Source organism: Melanotaenia boesemani, chromosome 8, assembly GCF_017639745.1.
Source record: "Melanotaenia boesemani isolate fMelBoe1 chromosome 8, fMelBoe1.pri, whole genome shotgun sequence".
Lineage (NCBI taxonomy): Eukaryota > Metazoa > Chordata > Actinopteri > Atheriniformes > Melanotaeniidae > Melanotaenia > Melanotaenia boesemani.
In genome coordinates this window covers 28,031,645-28,049,263 of record NC_055689.1, presented here as the reverse complement: position 1 = coordinate 28,049,263, position 17,619 = coordinate 28,031,645, and the positions used below count along the sequence as shown (strand labels likewise).

Sequence of the window (17,619 nt, the reverse complement as noted above, 5' to 3'; positions counted from 1 at the left end):
TTTCATTCCCATGAAGCCAGGGATTAGGCTCCATGAAACCGACCAGCAACTCTGCCCGTATTTTGTGCAGCCTACGGTTGCAATGACCAGCACAATATTAAAAGCCAATCGCGTGGCATTACCTTTCACAAGTAGGAAGAAAATTTTTTTATTTTTTTTTACCGTCAGTTCTTTCTGCATGTCTAGGAATTATTTATTTATTGTGTATTAAATATAATATAATATAATATAATATAATATAATATAATATAATATAATATAATGTAATATAAGTTTCCTTACTTACCCTCAAAAGATATATATTTTATGGCTCTCACTGTCCCCACCAAACAGCTCTCTAACTGTGTTAAAGTTTGTTTTTATTTATTGTTTATATTTATTTATTTAATTATTTAGGAGCTAGAATAACAATCTATGGCATTTTTTGATGGCTGATGGTCCATTGTGGTGTCACACCAAGTGGGTCAGGCAAAGTGGCACAAGATGAGACTGTGTCAGCTGTGGACATTCACTCTGTTTTAATGGCAGAGGAAGAGTTCCCCTCCGCATTTGCAAGCATTTCTGTCGTCATATGTGACCACAGTTACCTGCCCGTCCGCCTTGGTGATCTTGTAGACAACGCCCTGGTCTACATTTCAGGGTTTGTTGTCAAAAATGTAATAAAAAGAATCTATCCTGTGAGGTGTGCCGTGCAAGCCTTGTCACAGCTGCAGCACCCTCATCCCTTGGCCAGAGCTACCACCTGCTTCAGCTGAAAAACAATGGTGGGCTGATGGTCCCACATTCTGAAACCCAATCGGAATTGAGAACCACCATTTCATGCTTTTGTCCTTTGTTGTCTGTTTATTTCTTAAAGTAAGGCTGCACGACATTGCAAAATTAACCACCCTGGAATTAAAGAATGCCAGCACAGCAAGAAGCTGTGGAAAACAGTTCTTTTTCAAGGGTTATAGATCCGTGTGTGTGTTTGTGTGTGTGTGTGTGTGTGTGTGTGTGTGTGTGTGCGTGCGTGTAACAAAGATAATTCAAATTATCAAACTTGTTTATTAAAGTGAAATTCATTTATAAATAAAGTTTGATTGATTTATACTTTTATTAATATTTTACCATGTCTTTGTTAAAGAGCATTATAAAACTGATTTCAGCATGAAAACAGGAATTTTTACTGTGTAACAGTGATCTGTATCATAACTACATCTCTGCTGTCTGTAACAAAGCAAACCGTGAAAAAATCGGGGAAAAATTCGTGGAGTTGCGATGATTTTAGCTGGGCATACACCTTAGAAATAAATGCATTGGAGGCACATGGGACACCCATCCAAGATGGCAGCCGCGCTGATCATTAGCTCCAATAGGCAGCATCAGTCTATGCGGCGTCTATGTTTATATGTCTATGTGTCTGCCCCAATCTGAACTGCGGAAATTGACACATTCTGGGTGCGTGGAGCGTCAAAATAAGACTTGGCACACAAATTTTGTGGAATGCCGGGACAATGTGCTTCTGGGACGCTTCTCATACTTTGCTGCGGCACACCCGGTGGAAACCGAACCATTGACTAAAATGACAGAGGAGGCCGCGGCACAGCCGTACATGCACCCAGTGTAAAGGAGGGGTTACGGATCTGACCCTAAAGGGTGGAGTTTGACACAGAGTTTATACCCCACCTACCATGTAAGGATATGCATGTCTGTGGAAACATAACAGAGATCAGGGTAACGCTAGGCTTTACTACACCAGACGGGGCTAAAGAAAGGAACATCCACACTGACAGAGGCACGTGTAAAAAGCCAGGTGATTTAGGTACATCCACTACCACCTGAGAGCTTTTGCATTTGTCTTTATGCCACAAATGTTCTACTGCACAATTATACAGCTGAATTCCTAATAAAGTTTCTCTCATTCTCATATTATTTTTTCAGTTCTGCCAGAAAAAATAATCTTCAGTTATATGTCTTTTCTAACTCCCACTCCTCTGGACTGTAAGTGCATCATGTAACATGAAAAACAAGCCAAGTTCTCCGATGTAATGGATTTTACCTGATTTGTTCTGCTGTGGTTGTCCTTCACACTGTATTACTTTTTTAATATTTTTCTACCTTTTATTTGGATGAGTGTACTAGAAGTGCAGCCATTGATTCTTCATCTGCCTATTGTCCGTTTCTCTCCAACAGGACTGAAGTCATCATGCATGCAGAATCAATAGCACTGTCCTGATTACTGATAGTGAAGACAAGTGTGCTCTTATGAGATATAAGTTCATTTTTGTTAGCTGTCTTTGCTCATGGAAACAGAAGTCCATTTTTCACTTTCAATAGATGCAACATATATTACATAATTGTTTCTTTACAAAGCCTGAACCTCATCATCATGAGCCCTATTTTTCTGCCTCCTGTCTGAATTGACATGCCCAATATAAATGAAATATATCTTCACAACTACAAGGACTGTATATTTAATCTTGGTCTCAAAAGAAAGTTGAGAAATGTGAAATTACTACAGAATTGTAATAATCAAGATATGTGTTACTGTGTCAGAGTGAATCACCTGGAACACAAAAGGACATTTAAAATGGTTATATCCACCTTACAGAAAACAACATTACTCTCAGTGAAAAAGAGAGGATAGCAGCCCACTTCATCTATGAATTAGTAAAGTAAGACCTGAGGAGGATCTAACCAAAAGAAGAAGCTAAAAAAGTGATCAAGGGCAGTTTTTTTTAGATTATTTAATAGAGGTGTTACACAAGTAAATATCTCAGAAACCCAGATTCACATTAGAAACACCATGAGGATCCAAAAAGAACTGAAGCCAATGATAGTATATGACAGGAAGAGTAAATACTTCACTATAAAACCTCCTTCATCGTCATGGAAATTACCAGGACCTTTAAATATTCATTTCAAACAAAGGCAGAGTCAGAGGTGAACACATTAGCACATTGACCACAAAACAGCTAAAGAAAGATGATTTATGGCTTAATTTTTTGTTTGTTTGCTACTCATTGGCTGCTACAGTCATGAGACAGACATATTTAGTTTCAGCAGAGTCTCTGCTTTCATATGACACCTTGTTTGTGTGGTTTGCTTGTGTGGAGAAATTAGCAGAAGCTCCGAAGTGGACGGTGCTGTTCTCATGTTTTTGTTATATTACCATATTATTGTTTGGGGTTTCAACTGTGTTTAATTGGAGTGTCACTGCTTGGTAGAGTCTTTTTTCTCCCCATAAATTTGGGATGCTACATGTTAGGACTGGTGCATCCTGATGTGTGCAAAGATCTTCTGTACTGTGTGTATCTTGTGTTGCGCCCTTTGCAGGAGGCTCTGGTGAAGATGAGGACTGAAGTGTCAGATTTAGTGACATCATGCGTTTGTGGTTGCAAGCCAAAAAAAAATAAAAAATCAACTCATCAGCATTGGTCAACTCATGCCACATTATACAACCACCTAGACACAAATGCATCTTGATAACAGGTTTGAGACTTTTTGTTTTCAACAGTTGAAGACAATGAACTTTGATCTCTGACAAATCTAAGCGTTTTTAAGGGGGTCATATTCACTGATGGCTAACTGGTTTCTTTTTATTTTCAAAAGATATTCCTCCTTCATTTCTTGTCTTTACTAGTAAAAAAACTTGTTTTAGCTGAAAGTAGAAACTGCTCTTTGATAGTTAAGCTAACTTTTTACCTAACAAAGGCTTCCCAACAGCTGCAGCCCATAGCTTATAAGCACGTAAGTGAACTATACCATAGTTCACTGTAAATGTAGCATCATTTATCGGAGACCATGGGTGAGAGTTGGACAAAGCTTGACCAGCAAACTAACAGCTTGTACTTTCGGTTCAGCTCTCAATAACCTGTACACCAACCTGATTACTGGTGACAAAGCTCCTATTCACCGGCCATCACTCATGAACAAGTGTCCTCAGGTCAGCTGGCATGTTTAAAAGTTCTCATTCTTTTCCAGAATCTAGAGGTTGAGGAGCTTAGCAAGTTGGACTTAAGAAGAGTTTCACCATGCGCCACCATCTCAATTTAAACTTTTTTTTTTCTAAAAAAATGTCAAAACAAGCCGAATTTTAGGATTTTTTTTCTTTTATGTAAAAATATTTGCCATTTAATGTTCAAACATTTTTCCACAAGATACTACCCCACATATTTTGTGAATATTTAACCCTATAAGTTCCTTTTTAAATCCCTGTGCTGATGAAGCGTACACAAGTATTATTCTTCTGCTCTTCCCGCACTGTTGCTTGTTTGTTACTTGGAGATTCATTGCTTTTCTGCTTGAGAGAGTTGCTTTGCATAAGGACATTGATTAGACACTTAGAGTTAAATGTAGAGGTGGCGTTTGCAGAAAAATCAGCAAAGCCACAGAGGAGCTTGTGACAGACCAACTGGGTTTCTTTCTGCACGGCTGCTTTGATGACACACAGTGAACTCATTCAGCAGGACAAACAAATCAATACAAAGCTCAGCAGGAATCTGCCATCACACACTAAATGTTCCCTGCAGGAAAATCTATACCTCCATTGGAGGCTTTCGACACAAATTGTAAAGTACATATTTATATATATGAAAATGAAGGGGTTCATTAGAAAATAAATAATGTATATACAAGATTTTATATGTCTAAGGTCCATCCAACCAATGGACCTTTTAGTTTTCTCACTCAGAGATGAAATTTAGCCTTTTACTTTCTTGGACTACACGATGTGTTAAATCAAAATGAAGTTAGACTGCAAGAAAGATGCAGTCAGGGCTTCTGTTACAGAAGATGACATGAAAACCTGGGTGTCGTGAAAGTTGACTAGTTGTCCTTTCCTCACTGTGCTGTGTCCGTCTATTGCTCATGTCCCCACAGTGTACAGCATAAAAGTTATCAGGTCACAACCAGGTGCCACCTCAGGTGATTGACAGGTCACTTGAGAAGATTTCTGAAGTTTTTCCTGACAAGTTTGGATTTGCAGTGTCACACCAGTTTGAAGTATATATATATATATATATATATATGTGACACATAGGGAAACCAGTGACTGCACATCAACTCAGTTAATCAAGGCACATTGGAAAAAATAAAATATAAACTATAAATATGTTGAAAGAGTACCTCAGCGTCTAAGTTACATGTGTCTTCAGCATTAACTATTAACAGAAATAATTTGGTGGCAACTTCTAGCTTTACCATAAAGATCCTGCTTAATTTTTTTAGCTTGAAGGTAGAACAGAAGGTGATTAACTCTTCTAACTAAACTATATGATTCAATTTAATTCAAACAGGAGGCTAGCAAGACTACTAGTTTATTTTAAAGTAAGTAAATGTAGAAAAATATAGTCTGTAACCAGAATGATTTTGTAAAGGATGGCAGAAAAATGAGGAGAAAGGGAGATATTTCTGACTTTTTTGTACAGAGGAAGGGAAGACCCAGCCTCAGAATTAACAGCATGGAGCTAGCCACACAAGTCATTGTGTCAGACACACGGATCTAGTCTACCATCACCACCAGAGAGTAAACTGAGACTGCTGGGGGGAGCAGCTACTGATCCCCCTAATACCACATCAAGCTCCATACTGCACCAAAAAAAAAACTACTTAACTTTCTATTAACCTTTTTTTAACTTGTTGCAAATGTTTCCGCTTGGTGGTCCACATTATTTATGTAAATTTTCTCATTTCTCTCTAATGTGGCCACAGTTATGTCAGTAGTGTATGTGAGTGTATGTGTAGAGAGGAACACAATGATTTCCTTTCTTAGTATATGGTCCCCTTTCTAAAGTCTGGCTCACCCTGTGCCCATACAGATTTACCCATCTTCTGCAATCAAATGTTCTCTGAGCAAATGTTCTAAAGAATCGTTCTGTTAATCACCTTCTCCATGTGTTAAAATAAGATGATTATGTTTTGCTTTTAAATGATTGAATTTGGACTAATTAACATCAATGTCCAAAGAACAAAAAGCAACGTTAAAGATGTTTTATCCATTTCTCTGAAAGAACCTATGGGAGAAAATTAGCAAACAATCAACGATGTCAGTGTTTTTCTAGGGTATATCCTGTAAAAGTAGTTAGTTTAAACTGATATTTTTAACAAGCAGCTTTAAAGTCAGAGTTTTGTTGTGTTGCTGACCAGTGTCCAGAGCGGTTCTGCATGATTGACAGGTTAGCTGTGACTTGTTTAAACTAATTTAGTCAAACAACTTGGTGTGTGAACCATAATCAGCAGCACCGTGAAATGAGCTTTAATTATTGCCTGTTATTATGGCTCTGACCGTGCCTGTGCTTTGTTGTGCTTCAGTGGACAGCCACTGGTTTGCTTTGCTGATGAGCTGAATTTGTTGTTGTTTGCTCAACATCAGTGGAAGTGAAGAAAAATTATTTAGTGGTTAGATAAAAGCATCAAAAGACCAAATGCATCAGCATGATCAATGTCCCCAAGATCTGTTGTGATGATTGGGTCTGCCTGGATTATGTTAAAACTTACTGGTTATATTCTTTCTGTATTTTTCCACATATAGAAAGATCCTTCAGTCAAAAGTCAAAGCTAGATTAGCTTTTCCTTTGCACAATAAAGCTTCCTTTACCCAAACACACCCTCGTCAAGGTGACAATGCTCTGAGTTCTGGACTACGGTGACATCGTCTACAAAATGACATCAAACTCTGCTCAGTAATCTAGACAAGATCACTTAGCTATTCGTTTTGCCACAAATGCATCCTTTCACACTCACCATTGTGATCTTTATTAACTGACGAGTTGGTCCTCGCTTCGGAAGTACCTAATTTCATAAGTAATTTATTTATTAATATAGCACCTTTTACATAAAAGAAAACAGTTTAAAAAATACAATCAACCTTTACAGTAGTCTAAACCTTTACAAGAACAATCAGCAGAACAACTAAAAGTTTATAAGATTCAAATGTTTTAGTAAATGTAGTAAAACAATATAAAAAAAATTTGAAAATCTAATTTAAACGTTAAAGTGTAAAAAGAAAAAAAAAACTAACTAATCAGAAACTCTACATTCACATAAACTGTATAGTAGAACGGCCATATTGAAGTCCTGTGTTTCAAGTTGGGTTAAAGATTTAATTGCTCCATAAACTTAGGCTGTAAATTTGAACATTATGTAAACAATTACAATACTGTGCTTGGCAGCATTATTTGTTATGGTTTGACTATCTGGGACGGCCCTGCTACTGTTCGACTGAGAGCCAAAGTTATCAAAATAGCCACGACGGTAATGGGCAATACAGATTATCCTTCCCTTTAGTGCATCTATAAAACATCAGTGGTCAGACAAGTATGCAGAATTCTTAAATATTCAACAAATATTTTATTTGCAGAACATGAACTCTTCCCTTCAGTTAGACATTTCAGGACCAGTAAATGTAAATTTAAAAGATACAACAATTACAACAGAATTATTTGTCATGAAAGTTTGTGGTGCCAAACTCTGACAGAAACTCAATTCCTAACCTTTCTTCTCTGTAGGAGATTTACATTTTATATAAACGCATGTCACCCAACATAAATAAATCATAACACAACATAACATTCCCACCACCACCCTCCTTTTTTTATGCTTATAGTAATCACCTGGTGTGTTTGGTTTCACTTTAACATTAGCAAAGGGTGTAAAAGTCTGTGGTACCATGCTGAGAAGTATTTATTTTCCCTCCTAATGCACACAGCAGCTGCAGAACATCAAACAAAATGTTGTCAGGTACCATCTGAATATTTCTTAGAACTGTTTCACAGTGCATTTTTGCACAGAATTCCTCTTCTTGTTCTGATTGCTTTTTGCAGAAGTGTATGAGTGTTAATTGTTTTCACTGTGTACATAATAAAGCATTCATATGAAAAAGCGATGTGTTTGTTCTCTTACCAAGCTATTCTCTTTGCCCACTCAGAGAAAATTTGCTTAGTCTCATCAGAACTCCCATCAAAATGATCATATATGTCATTGATTTTATTGTCTTCCACCTCTAATTTACACATAATAACTATCACAGAGTGAAAAACCAGCCATGCATATAATCTGTCATTTGTCCCTGAGAGGAGACAAAAACAAGAACACAATTATATTTATGGATTTATATAAAAATAGAGCATCAGACTACAATCCCATAGGGAGCATTGACTGAAATAAATGATTATGGTTCAGAGTTATTATTTTTGAATGACTGGACTCGTGAGGCACGACACATGCAGCCTTCAGTCCAGACTGGAGCTGTGAAGGTAAGTTGTGTGGTCTTCAAGTGCCACCTTGTGTTTTAATTCAGAATTAAAAGCAAAACAGCCTCTAGGAAGTTCCTCCTTTAGTTTTCTAAATACTTATTTGTTCTGGACATTTTTGCATTTTGCTCAGTTCATTCAGTCACAGCTTTTATAGCCTTTAAATTCTCAGAATGAAAGAATAAATCTTTCTGAGAGGAAACATCTTGATTTCAAAGAGCTCAGTAATGGTGATGATATCATGTGATACACAGGCAATTAAAAAAATGCCTAGAAGGGATTTGTTAATATTTGGACCTAAGAATACAAAGTTAAATGACTCCATCAAGGGTAGAATAAGTAAATAAATAAATAAACAAATAAATAAAATAAAAAATAAATAAATAAATAGCACATACAAAATCCACTTTGCTGCTTTTTCATTCCTTCAGACATCAGAATTTCTGGTGCTGTCTGAGTTTGAAAGGCATTATTTATCTAGTTTAAATGCTCATGAATCCATTAAACTATTTAGAGGTTGGAAGTCTTCATGTCCAGGTTTTTACTGGCTTCACTCTACACTAACCATATTCAATTTGTGTGCATTAATATCACCAACGGCTGAATTTAAAGCTCCTATATGTTTCCCAGTAGAACTTTGTGTTGTCATTCACAGTGGCATAATGTGTCCGACCATATTCATCTAATAATCATCATTCTGCCTCTGCAGCCTATCATATTACTGATGTCCAGCAGGCACAGTATGCTTAGCTAATGTTAGCCTGTCGTTCTGCTTAGGTTAAAAAAACTTTAAATAAAAAAACATTTAGAGAACATTTGCAGAAGGTTATGCAGTAGAAAAACATTCCCTAAAGGTTTTGGTTGGAACACACCTGGAACACAAACTGACATGTTGGGATGAGATTCTGGAGCCAGTGGCGATCCCCTATCACCAGAATCTGGAACCTAACTCCATCCTCCAGGATGACACTTTCCACCACAGAGGGGTGGAATGGCCTGCCATGAGTCCACACGTCATCCCGAATGAACACTTGTAGGATAAGCTTGGGAATGCTGTATGTACCAAAGTGACCCACACTACCATGCTGGTTCACCTTCAAAAATATGACCAGCCTGGAGACCATCATAAGGGGGAGGAGCCAGGCTGCTGTGGCTATGTATGGATCTTCCATTCGCTACTGGGATCACCAACAGTGTAAAATGAATTAAGTGTAAAAATGGACAAGATGTGTTACTTTTTCTGTGCTGTGAGAATGAAATAATTCAATCCACCAAGAAACCCAAGAGTGAGTACTGTAGTGTCTAATTGATAGCATTATGTAGGTAATATAAGCATATTTAGATGTACTAAGCAAATTTAGGTATTAGTCTGTTTCCAGAAGGATCACATGGATCCAGCTAATACAACAACTTTCAAAGCACCACTAACATGAGTTGGTAATATCAATTAAGGGTCTTCGGGTTTTCTAAAGATTGTCCAGAGACCTCACAGAGATGCAGATCTGATTAAGATGTCGCTTTTTGTAATAAAACCCATTTTTTATTAGACATCAAGCTGGCGTCCAAAGCTCTTTTTACCTTTCAACTATTTTTCCACATCGCCTGCTTCAAGTAGTTCACAACAATACCAACAGGAGAATATTGCAGGGGATTATGGCACAATGACACAATTTTCCTTACTTATATATATTTATATTAATGAGACATTTTTAATTTCCAGCATGTAAAAGTAAAATGAAGCCACTCAGAGTTTCAGTCTTACATTTTTTATTGTGATGGGGAGTCATAAAAATGGAGCAAACTTAAGATAAAAACGATGCAAAAAGACAGTGGATTTACAAAGGGTGTGTACAGACAAACATTATGCAGCCTTTTAACAGTACAATGGAACAAGTTGGCACAGAACAGAAGACAGGGTGGCGGGACGATGCAAATTTGGCTTCGAAATAAGAAGGGAGGAATAACGACTTCATAACAAGATCCTTCATTAAAACGGCGACGACTCATGCTTTTAAAGTCACAGAGTTTTAGAATTCAGTAGCTTTATAACGACGCAAAGAGCGGATGCACATGTAACAGTTTCTATTTCTCACTTCATTCCTGTCTTTTTTTTTCTCTTTTTTAAGCTTAAAACAGAAGTCAAGTTTACATAATACATGTTTTATTTCTTTCTTTTTTTTTTCTTTTTTTTTAGTTGTTTTGTTAAAACAAACATCAGATCCCAGAACCACATTTTAGGATTATTTTTTTTTTGTTTGTCTCAAGATTATTTTTCATACTAAAATATATTATTGTATCAATTCAAACTACAGTAATGTACACTACAATGTGTAATAAATAACCATAAAAGAAAATATAAAAATAAGACACATAAATATAAAAAAGTTTTCTAAAAACTAAACAGGATTTTTCTTTTTTTTTCTAATCTGTGAAAAGGGTTCTAATACTGCCATTGTTGACAAAAACATACAGTGGACACATAATAATATGAAAATAAAACAACAAAAAGAAACAGACTAATACTAAAAACACTGTTTGGTAAAACAAAACCTTTTCAGAAACCACATTCACTAACGCTTGTTACCTGAAGTGCGGGACAGCTTGTCACAACTTTATTTTCTCTAAACTGACTGAAAACAAGTGCACGAGTGTGACTGACGTTAAGCGTCTTTATTAAAATATTGAGATCTTGCCTGTTGTTATCGCCCCCTGAGCCAACCTGGTGGGAAGACTTAAAGCACCTCTCACCCCTTTCTCTGAATGTTCAGGGATGTAAACACTTTAGCTTTGAAACAACTAATCAAAGTGATCATCTCAAGGCGTACAAGGCATTTTATATCCACAGGAAAACTCGCGTCGGCATTGTAGCTCTCAGGATTTCACTTTTCTGTGCGATAGAACATGTGACTTTGCAAAGCTGCTTCAACATGCTGGATACTTATGGGCTAGTAATCTAAATCTATTCAGCAACACAACACGTAAACATGATGGACAAAAGCATCATTTTGTTAAATCCATTAGGACCAGATGCAAGAGATGGTGACATTTAGTCATTTAAAATAGGGAGTGATATTATGCGCTTTTTATTAAAGTTAAATGCATCATAAGCACATTTCATTTTAAATAGTACATCCCTTAATCCTCTTCCTTTCCACCTGAAATGCAAGTAGAGGAAGTGAGGAGATATTTTTTTCAAACTAGAATAAATTAAATATGACATTTACTGCATCATCAAACCTATGATTTGTTGTAGCATCTTACTTCGTTTTTAGGTAGGCATCAGCAGTGTTTGACTATATTTACTTTTAATTAATTTTGCAATGTAGGATTAACATATGGCCTTTTTTCAAGCCGCGGAGGCCAAAAGCACTTTGGCAAAATATTACACAGTACATCCTCGCTTAGAGCTCCTTTCTGGGTGTGTTTTCAGAAAGTCACACGTTTAAAAATATTTTGCTGAGATTCATTTCTAGCACACAAGCAGGAAGATCAGGAGAGCGGAGATTATGAAGTCTCATTTAGACAAATTAACCACAAGAATAAACATTTTATGTGGATTCTATTTTACATTTCTAGCCTCTTCAAAGACTGAGAAAAGATTTTAAACCGATAACTGTGTGAAGGTTTTAAGAGAGCCCTCCTTTTTTAGCCTTTGAAGAATCTAACAATATGTGATAAAGAGATTTCAGTTTTCTTATAGTAAATAAGTGTTTGTCTTTTTGTTTTACCAATACATCTTTATAAAGTCATTATTCGTGGGTCGTAAATGACACAGTGCTCATGTTGCAGGTATTAGCATGAGAACGGTATGTTACATCAGGTCTTAATGGGTTAAACAGGGGATTTATCAATTAGCTAGCTAGTCAGCAAAATGTAACAGAATATTTGTTTCTTTTCTAAATAAAAAAAGCCACATTGTCTGGTTGTAACTCTTCCTTTGTGAGGTTTTTCAGCCTTTCTCTGTTGTTCATTATTGTACACTGAATATTTTGTTGTGTTAGACAGTTTCACTAATAAAGCAAAATAAAAAAATAAAAAAAAGAACAACGCCACAGCGGGTTCTGGGAAAGAATCATATAAAAAGAAATAGTCTACATGTTGATTATAAAATGTTTAGTTTGAGCCTGTGTCCTCCAATTTCTAAAAGGCCCCGGACTCAGTGGATTTAACAGGAAGTACTTTTTGGTTGTGACAAAGTTGCTGTTCTGTGCAAGTTAACAAACATTAGTCAACATGGGTCCTGTGTAAGTAACAGCGGGACATAATACTGGCTACATGTGTCAAAAGAAATAATAACACTGTTCAATGGCACTTTTAACAGCACACAGGTCTTGCATAAGGCTGGAGGCATTGGGGTGGAGCAGGGAACAGCCCCGATCCTTCACATACAGTATGACTTCATAAATAAGCTAATAATACTGAAACACTGACTGAAAACTAAAGTCAACCTAAAGAAGGAGAAGCTTTGTAAGATTAAGCGCGTCTGTTTTGGAGCCAAAGCTAAGCCTGGAGGTGGGAGTCTGCTCTGGAGACGCCACCCATTCAAGCTGTGCTGGGTTGCAAAACAAAGGCACCTGATGCTGGCTTTGAGGTTGTAATTCTTCCTTCCCTGATAGGACAAATTTGGTTATGGCGTTAAGAAGCCGCATTCTCATCCCCGACTCCCCATCCCGCCCACAATCCTCCCCAGGAATACTTTGTTTTCTTTAAGGCTAACAGTCAAAATGAAAACAAAAGTAGTACTAGCTAGCAAAGACTAATACTAACACAAATAATATCTTGCTAGCTAGTGTACATATATAACACTGAAGGGCATACAATGCATGAGGCATGTATCCATAGGTAAATCAGGAATACTGTAGTGCAGAGGCTTTTGTTCGTAGAACTCAATAAAATACTGATTTAGGAAACTTCATTGGCAATAAAAAGGTATAGAAATCTTTCTCATCTTTACAGGTTAAAATGTTTTCAAAGAACAAGATTAGTAACACTGACTGGCTGAATGAAAGGAAACAAAATGACCTGGGATGTCTCAGTAACAAGTCTTAACAAGTTGATGGGTAGGTTCTACTTCAAAATCTGTACTTCTATAAACAAGTTTAAACACTGATATTTCATTTTCACAAATAAAGTCTCTGTCTTGTTTTTCTATGTTAAGTTCAGGCACACCTGGGTTTTTGTACACAGTAGTGGACCGTTAAAATGAGGCAACTTCCGATACTTTGCTTCTGAATTGGTTTAGTCTAAAGTAACACCGATGACTGTATGGACTGTCTCGAAGAAATCCTCTATTTATTTATTTGTCTCCACTTCCTCTGACGGTTCAGTGCTGCCTGAACCCGCCCTGATGCTTTTGTCTGGATCTGCTTCACAGTCTTCCATTTTCTCCGCATCCGCACTTGTCGATTCCTCCTTTTCTTCGGTTCTTTCCTCCAACGTGTGATCATCCCCCAGCTCCACTTCAACTACATCACAAGCAAACTCATCCTCTGACCTCTCTTGCTCTGCCTCTTCCTCTTCTACCGCCTCTTCCTCTGCCAACAGCTCTCCATCCTCTTCGTCGTCATCAAAGTTACCCTCATAGATCTCGCACTCACCATCGTCCACCTGGACCACTCGAATGTCATCCACGCACATAGCTTCCTCATCATCATCATCTATCTCGCTCTCCCTCTCGTCCGAGTCCATTTGGGAGGGCGGGGTAGTGGTCCGGCTCTCTGATTGTGGCCCGGTGCCAGGGCTACCGAGATCCAAGTGAACCCTCCTAGGGCCCAAAATGGAGCCCGTGTTCGAGCCGTCCTTCTTGCAGTAGGAGTAGCGGTGGTTCATGTGCTGGGAGTAGGAGCCCGAATGAGAGAAGCGTTTCCCGCACTTGTCACACTGGTAGGGTTTCTCACCAGAGTGCAGCCGTGAGTGTTCGATCAGGTGGTGTTTGTGTTTGAAAGCCTTATTGCAGATGGTGCATTCGTGGGGCCGTTTTCCTGCAAAGGAGAGGAGAAAGAGTCAGCGAGGGGCCCGCTAACTAAAACATACTCATTTTTAATGGCTCATTTAAGGCAGAGGTTATCATTTCAGATTTCTTCAAGATTTGTTTTTCTTCTAATGTATTTATTCTTTTTAATTTTATTTTTCTTAAAGCAGAAAACAATTTCAGAAGCAAAATGCAAATATTTAGATGTGATTATAAAATGTAATCATACTGCCTTAAAAAAATGGTCACAAAATTTAAATAAATGATCAAATCTGCACCTTAACAGGTTAAAAAGAGTTAAAATCCTCAGAAATCATTGTCAAAAAGATGAATTTGGCCCAGTAGCCAAAACCGGTGTTCTACCGTCTTCTGCACACGCGTACAACACGAAAACATAATTTCAATGTGCAGTGAGAACACGCCCATAAACGTGTCTGTTCCTCCGTGTTGTGAGGCTTTGGTCTGTTGTACCTCGTGAAATAAACTAATAACTTTTATTTCATTTATGTATTTTAATAGAAATTGTAGGCCTATATTTAAAGTATTTTGCGTTTTTCATTATTAGAAAAGCCTGATAACAGAAACTTTCATTCATTTATACTTCTGAAGCATCCTACCTTAATACTTGGATGGGCTAATTTACACTGTCAAGCCATCCTGCCTGCACAAATATAGGCTACTGTATAAGGTAGCACATTTTTATGGGGTAATTTACACTGTCGGATCATCCTACCTTCATAAATAGACAGGTTGTGTATTTTCATGGGCTAATTTATACTCTCGAGGCATCACAGCTGTTCTGTGTTGTGAAACTTTTGCGTTGTGAAATAAACTTAATTTTAATTTATTTATATCTGTGTATATGGAAATTGTACATTATAAATCCTTTAAACAATTTGAGTGTTTCATTATAATATGTGAATATCTACATTCACTAATCTACACTGTGGGATCGTCTTACCTGAATAAATAAAAGGTAGCATATTTTTTATAGTGTAATTTATACTGTCGAATCGTCCTACGTGCATAATATACTGTATAAGGTAGCACACTTTAATGGGGTAATTTATACTGTGGAGACATCCTACCTTCATAAATTTTTTCAAAATTTTATTTTTGAACAACCATGATGTTATTTCTTAAGATCATACCTAAAGGGTAGTTTACTTACAAATATGTGGATTAATTATCTTTAAACTAACCAACAAACTATTTTTGATCGCAGGAAACTGAACTGTATGAAAAATAAAAGTTACTGTAATTCCTAATTTGTCCATGTGAGGTTGCATTTTCTTTTACGTTTAAATATGAAATATCTGCAATTCAGAGGGATAACTTGTTATATCTTTATATATATTTTTTACTTGATAGATCTGTCTTCAGTTCGGGTCCGGATTACTATACAGATCTAGAAATGAGCAGGTATGACAATTTATATAACTTTTAACTATTAACAAATTACTCTAATCATAATGTGAAATTCAGTATTTTTTTTAGTTAATCCATTCTGATCTTTAAGTTGCAATTTATGCGTAAACATCTTTAAATAAAAAAAAAATATAGCTAATATACTTCTTTGTACAAAAACCAAAGGAAACATGTTAATTTTTTTTTTGCATTGTATGTGGCCTCTGATGATCTGCCAGCTTATTTTATTTTATATTCTGGCTTGGATGGTTTCATATTGCACCTACTTTGGCTTGGGTCTCTCTGCAGTCAGACGATCTCTAAATATCTGGCATAAATTAGTGTGTTAGTCTGACTAAAGTATTTTTAATTGCTGTCTTTAGACATTGTCACAGTTTGAAGGGATTAACTAATAAAAGAAAAAAAGCATACAACAGCCTACATGTATAAAGGTTTAGAAGATACGTTAAGCAACTTGTTCTGCTCAGTAAAGTCTATTTCAAAGTCAGCACTTGTGCAAAGTGTATGTGAAGGGAATTCCTTTTAAAATTAAGAAATTGCAGCATCTGGTCAAAGGATTGGTAACACAACTCAATAAATGTCAGTGATATGTTGTGGCATCCTGTGTAAATGGATTTTAAAGTGCTTTAAGGGCAAATGTTAATTATTTTTTTTTTGCGATCAAATTTTTATTAACTTTTATCAAAGAAAGAAACAAACAGATCCCAGTTTCTACAAACATACATTGGTCCAGGACATGGAACGTATCATGGGAAAACAGCATATTTATGCATCAAATGAACACCTTGACAGAAAGACACACATCCACAAGACAGACAAAAACAAAACAAAAAAAAAAAAAACCTATGCAGATGTACGCACACACACATATACACACACACAAAAATAATAATGATAATAACAATAATAATAAACAATAATAATAACAATTTGGTGGAGGGGGGGGACTTTACATCTAATGACAAGAATAACAGTGATACTGTTATGAAATGAAAATCTTACAACATGTTTTTCAGGGAGTCAGCAGTGCAACGCCAGATGTTAAGAGTGCTGTCATTAGCACCATTAATTCTGGCGGTTGAAAGTTCCATAAACACAACATCCAGAAAAGAGAGAATCCAAGCTGATGTACTGAGAGAATAAGGTGCCTTCCAACGTGTGGCAATCATTTTCTTGGCTGCTGTAAGGCCGGCAAAGAGTACACGCTTCTTCAGTTTAGAAATATTAAAGGTTGTCAGGTCATTCAGAACCAAGAGACGCATATTGACAGGTACAGTTTCTTGGGTCAAAACAGATAATTTGGATGCAACATTGCTCCAAAACTGTGCAACAGGAGGGCATTCCCAGTACATATGAATAAATGTGCCTGGCACTTTTAAAGAACATAGGCTACACAGGTGGTCATTAATAATTTTCATATGATGAAGTTTGACAGGGGTGAGATATGTTCTATGTAAAAAATTAAAATGAATTTGCTGATGGTCTGGGTTGCGTGATGCCTCATAAGTGCTAGACCACACTTTGTTCCAATCAAAATTTTCGGCTATATCCGGGCAGTCTCTTCTCCAGATCCTCTCTATCGGAAGTGTGGAGATGTCCGTTACCAGTAAAAAATTGTATAATTTGGATACCATTCCTGTAGTTTTAGCCTGCTTAGTAAATAGGTCTCGGAGAGGGTGAACCGGTAAAGAATATTGCAATGGGATACCATGTGCCTTCAGCGCCGATCTTAACTGCAAATAAAAAAAAAGGAAGAAGCTGGGAGATCAAATGCATCCTTAAGATCAGAAAAAGAGAGCAGGCCAGAGGCCCCATAGATATCTTTCAGATAGTGTACACCCCTTCGCTCCCACTGTGGGGCAGAGATAGGTCTTCCACCTATCAGGAGTGCCTTATTGCTGAATACTGGAGAAAGGGTGTGCCACTTGCAAGTGAGACCACAGTGTGATTCAGCTAACCTCCATGTTAGTAAAAGGTGGGAGACAATAG

At 37.0% G+C, this 17,619-nt stretch overlaps 1 protein-coding gene across 2 annotated transcripts in view; it reads right to left on the bottom strand.

Moving 5' to 3' along the window:
- Window positions 1-12,232: 12,232 nt before the first annotated feature.
- LOC121644318 (zinc finger E-box-binding homeobox 1-like) overlaps window positions 12,233-17,619 on the bottom strand; it is a 67,827-nt gene continuing 62,440 nt past the window's right edge. For both annotated transcript variants that reach the window (XM_041992188.1, XM_041992189.1), the window contains one exon: window positions 12,233-14,212. In XM_041992188.1, the coding sequence (XP_041848122.1) occupies window positions 13,524-14,212 (689 nt within the window). In that variant the 3' untranslated portion in view covers window positions 12,233-13,523. The remainder of the gene's footprint in view (window positions 14,213-17,619) is intronic.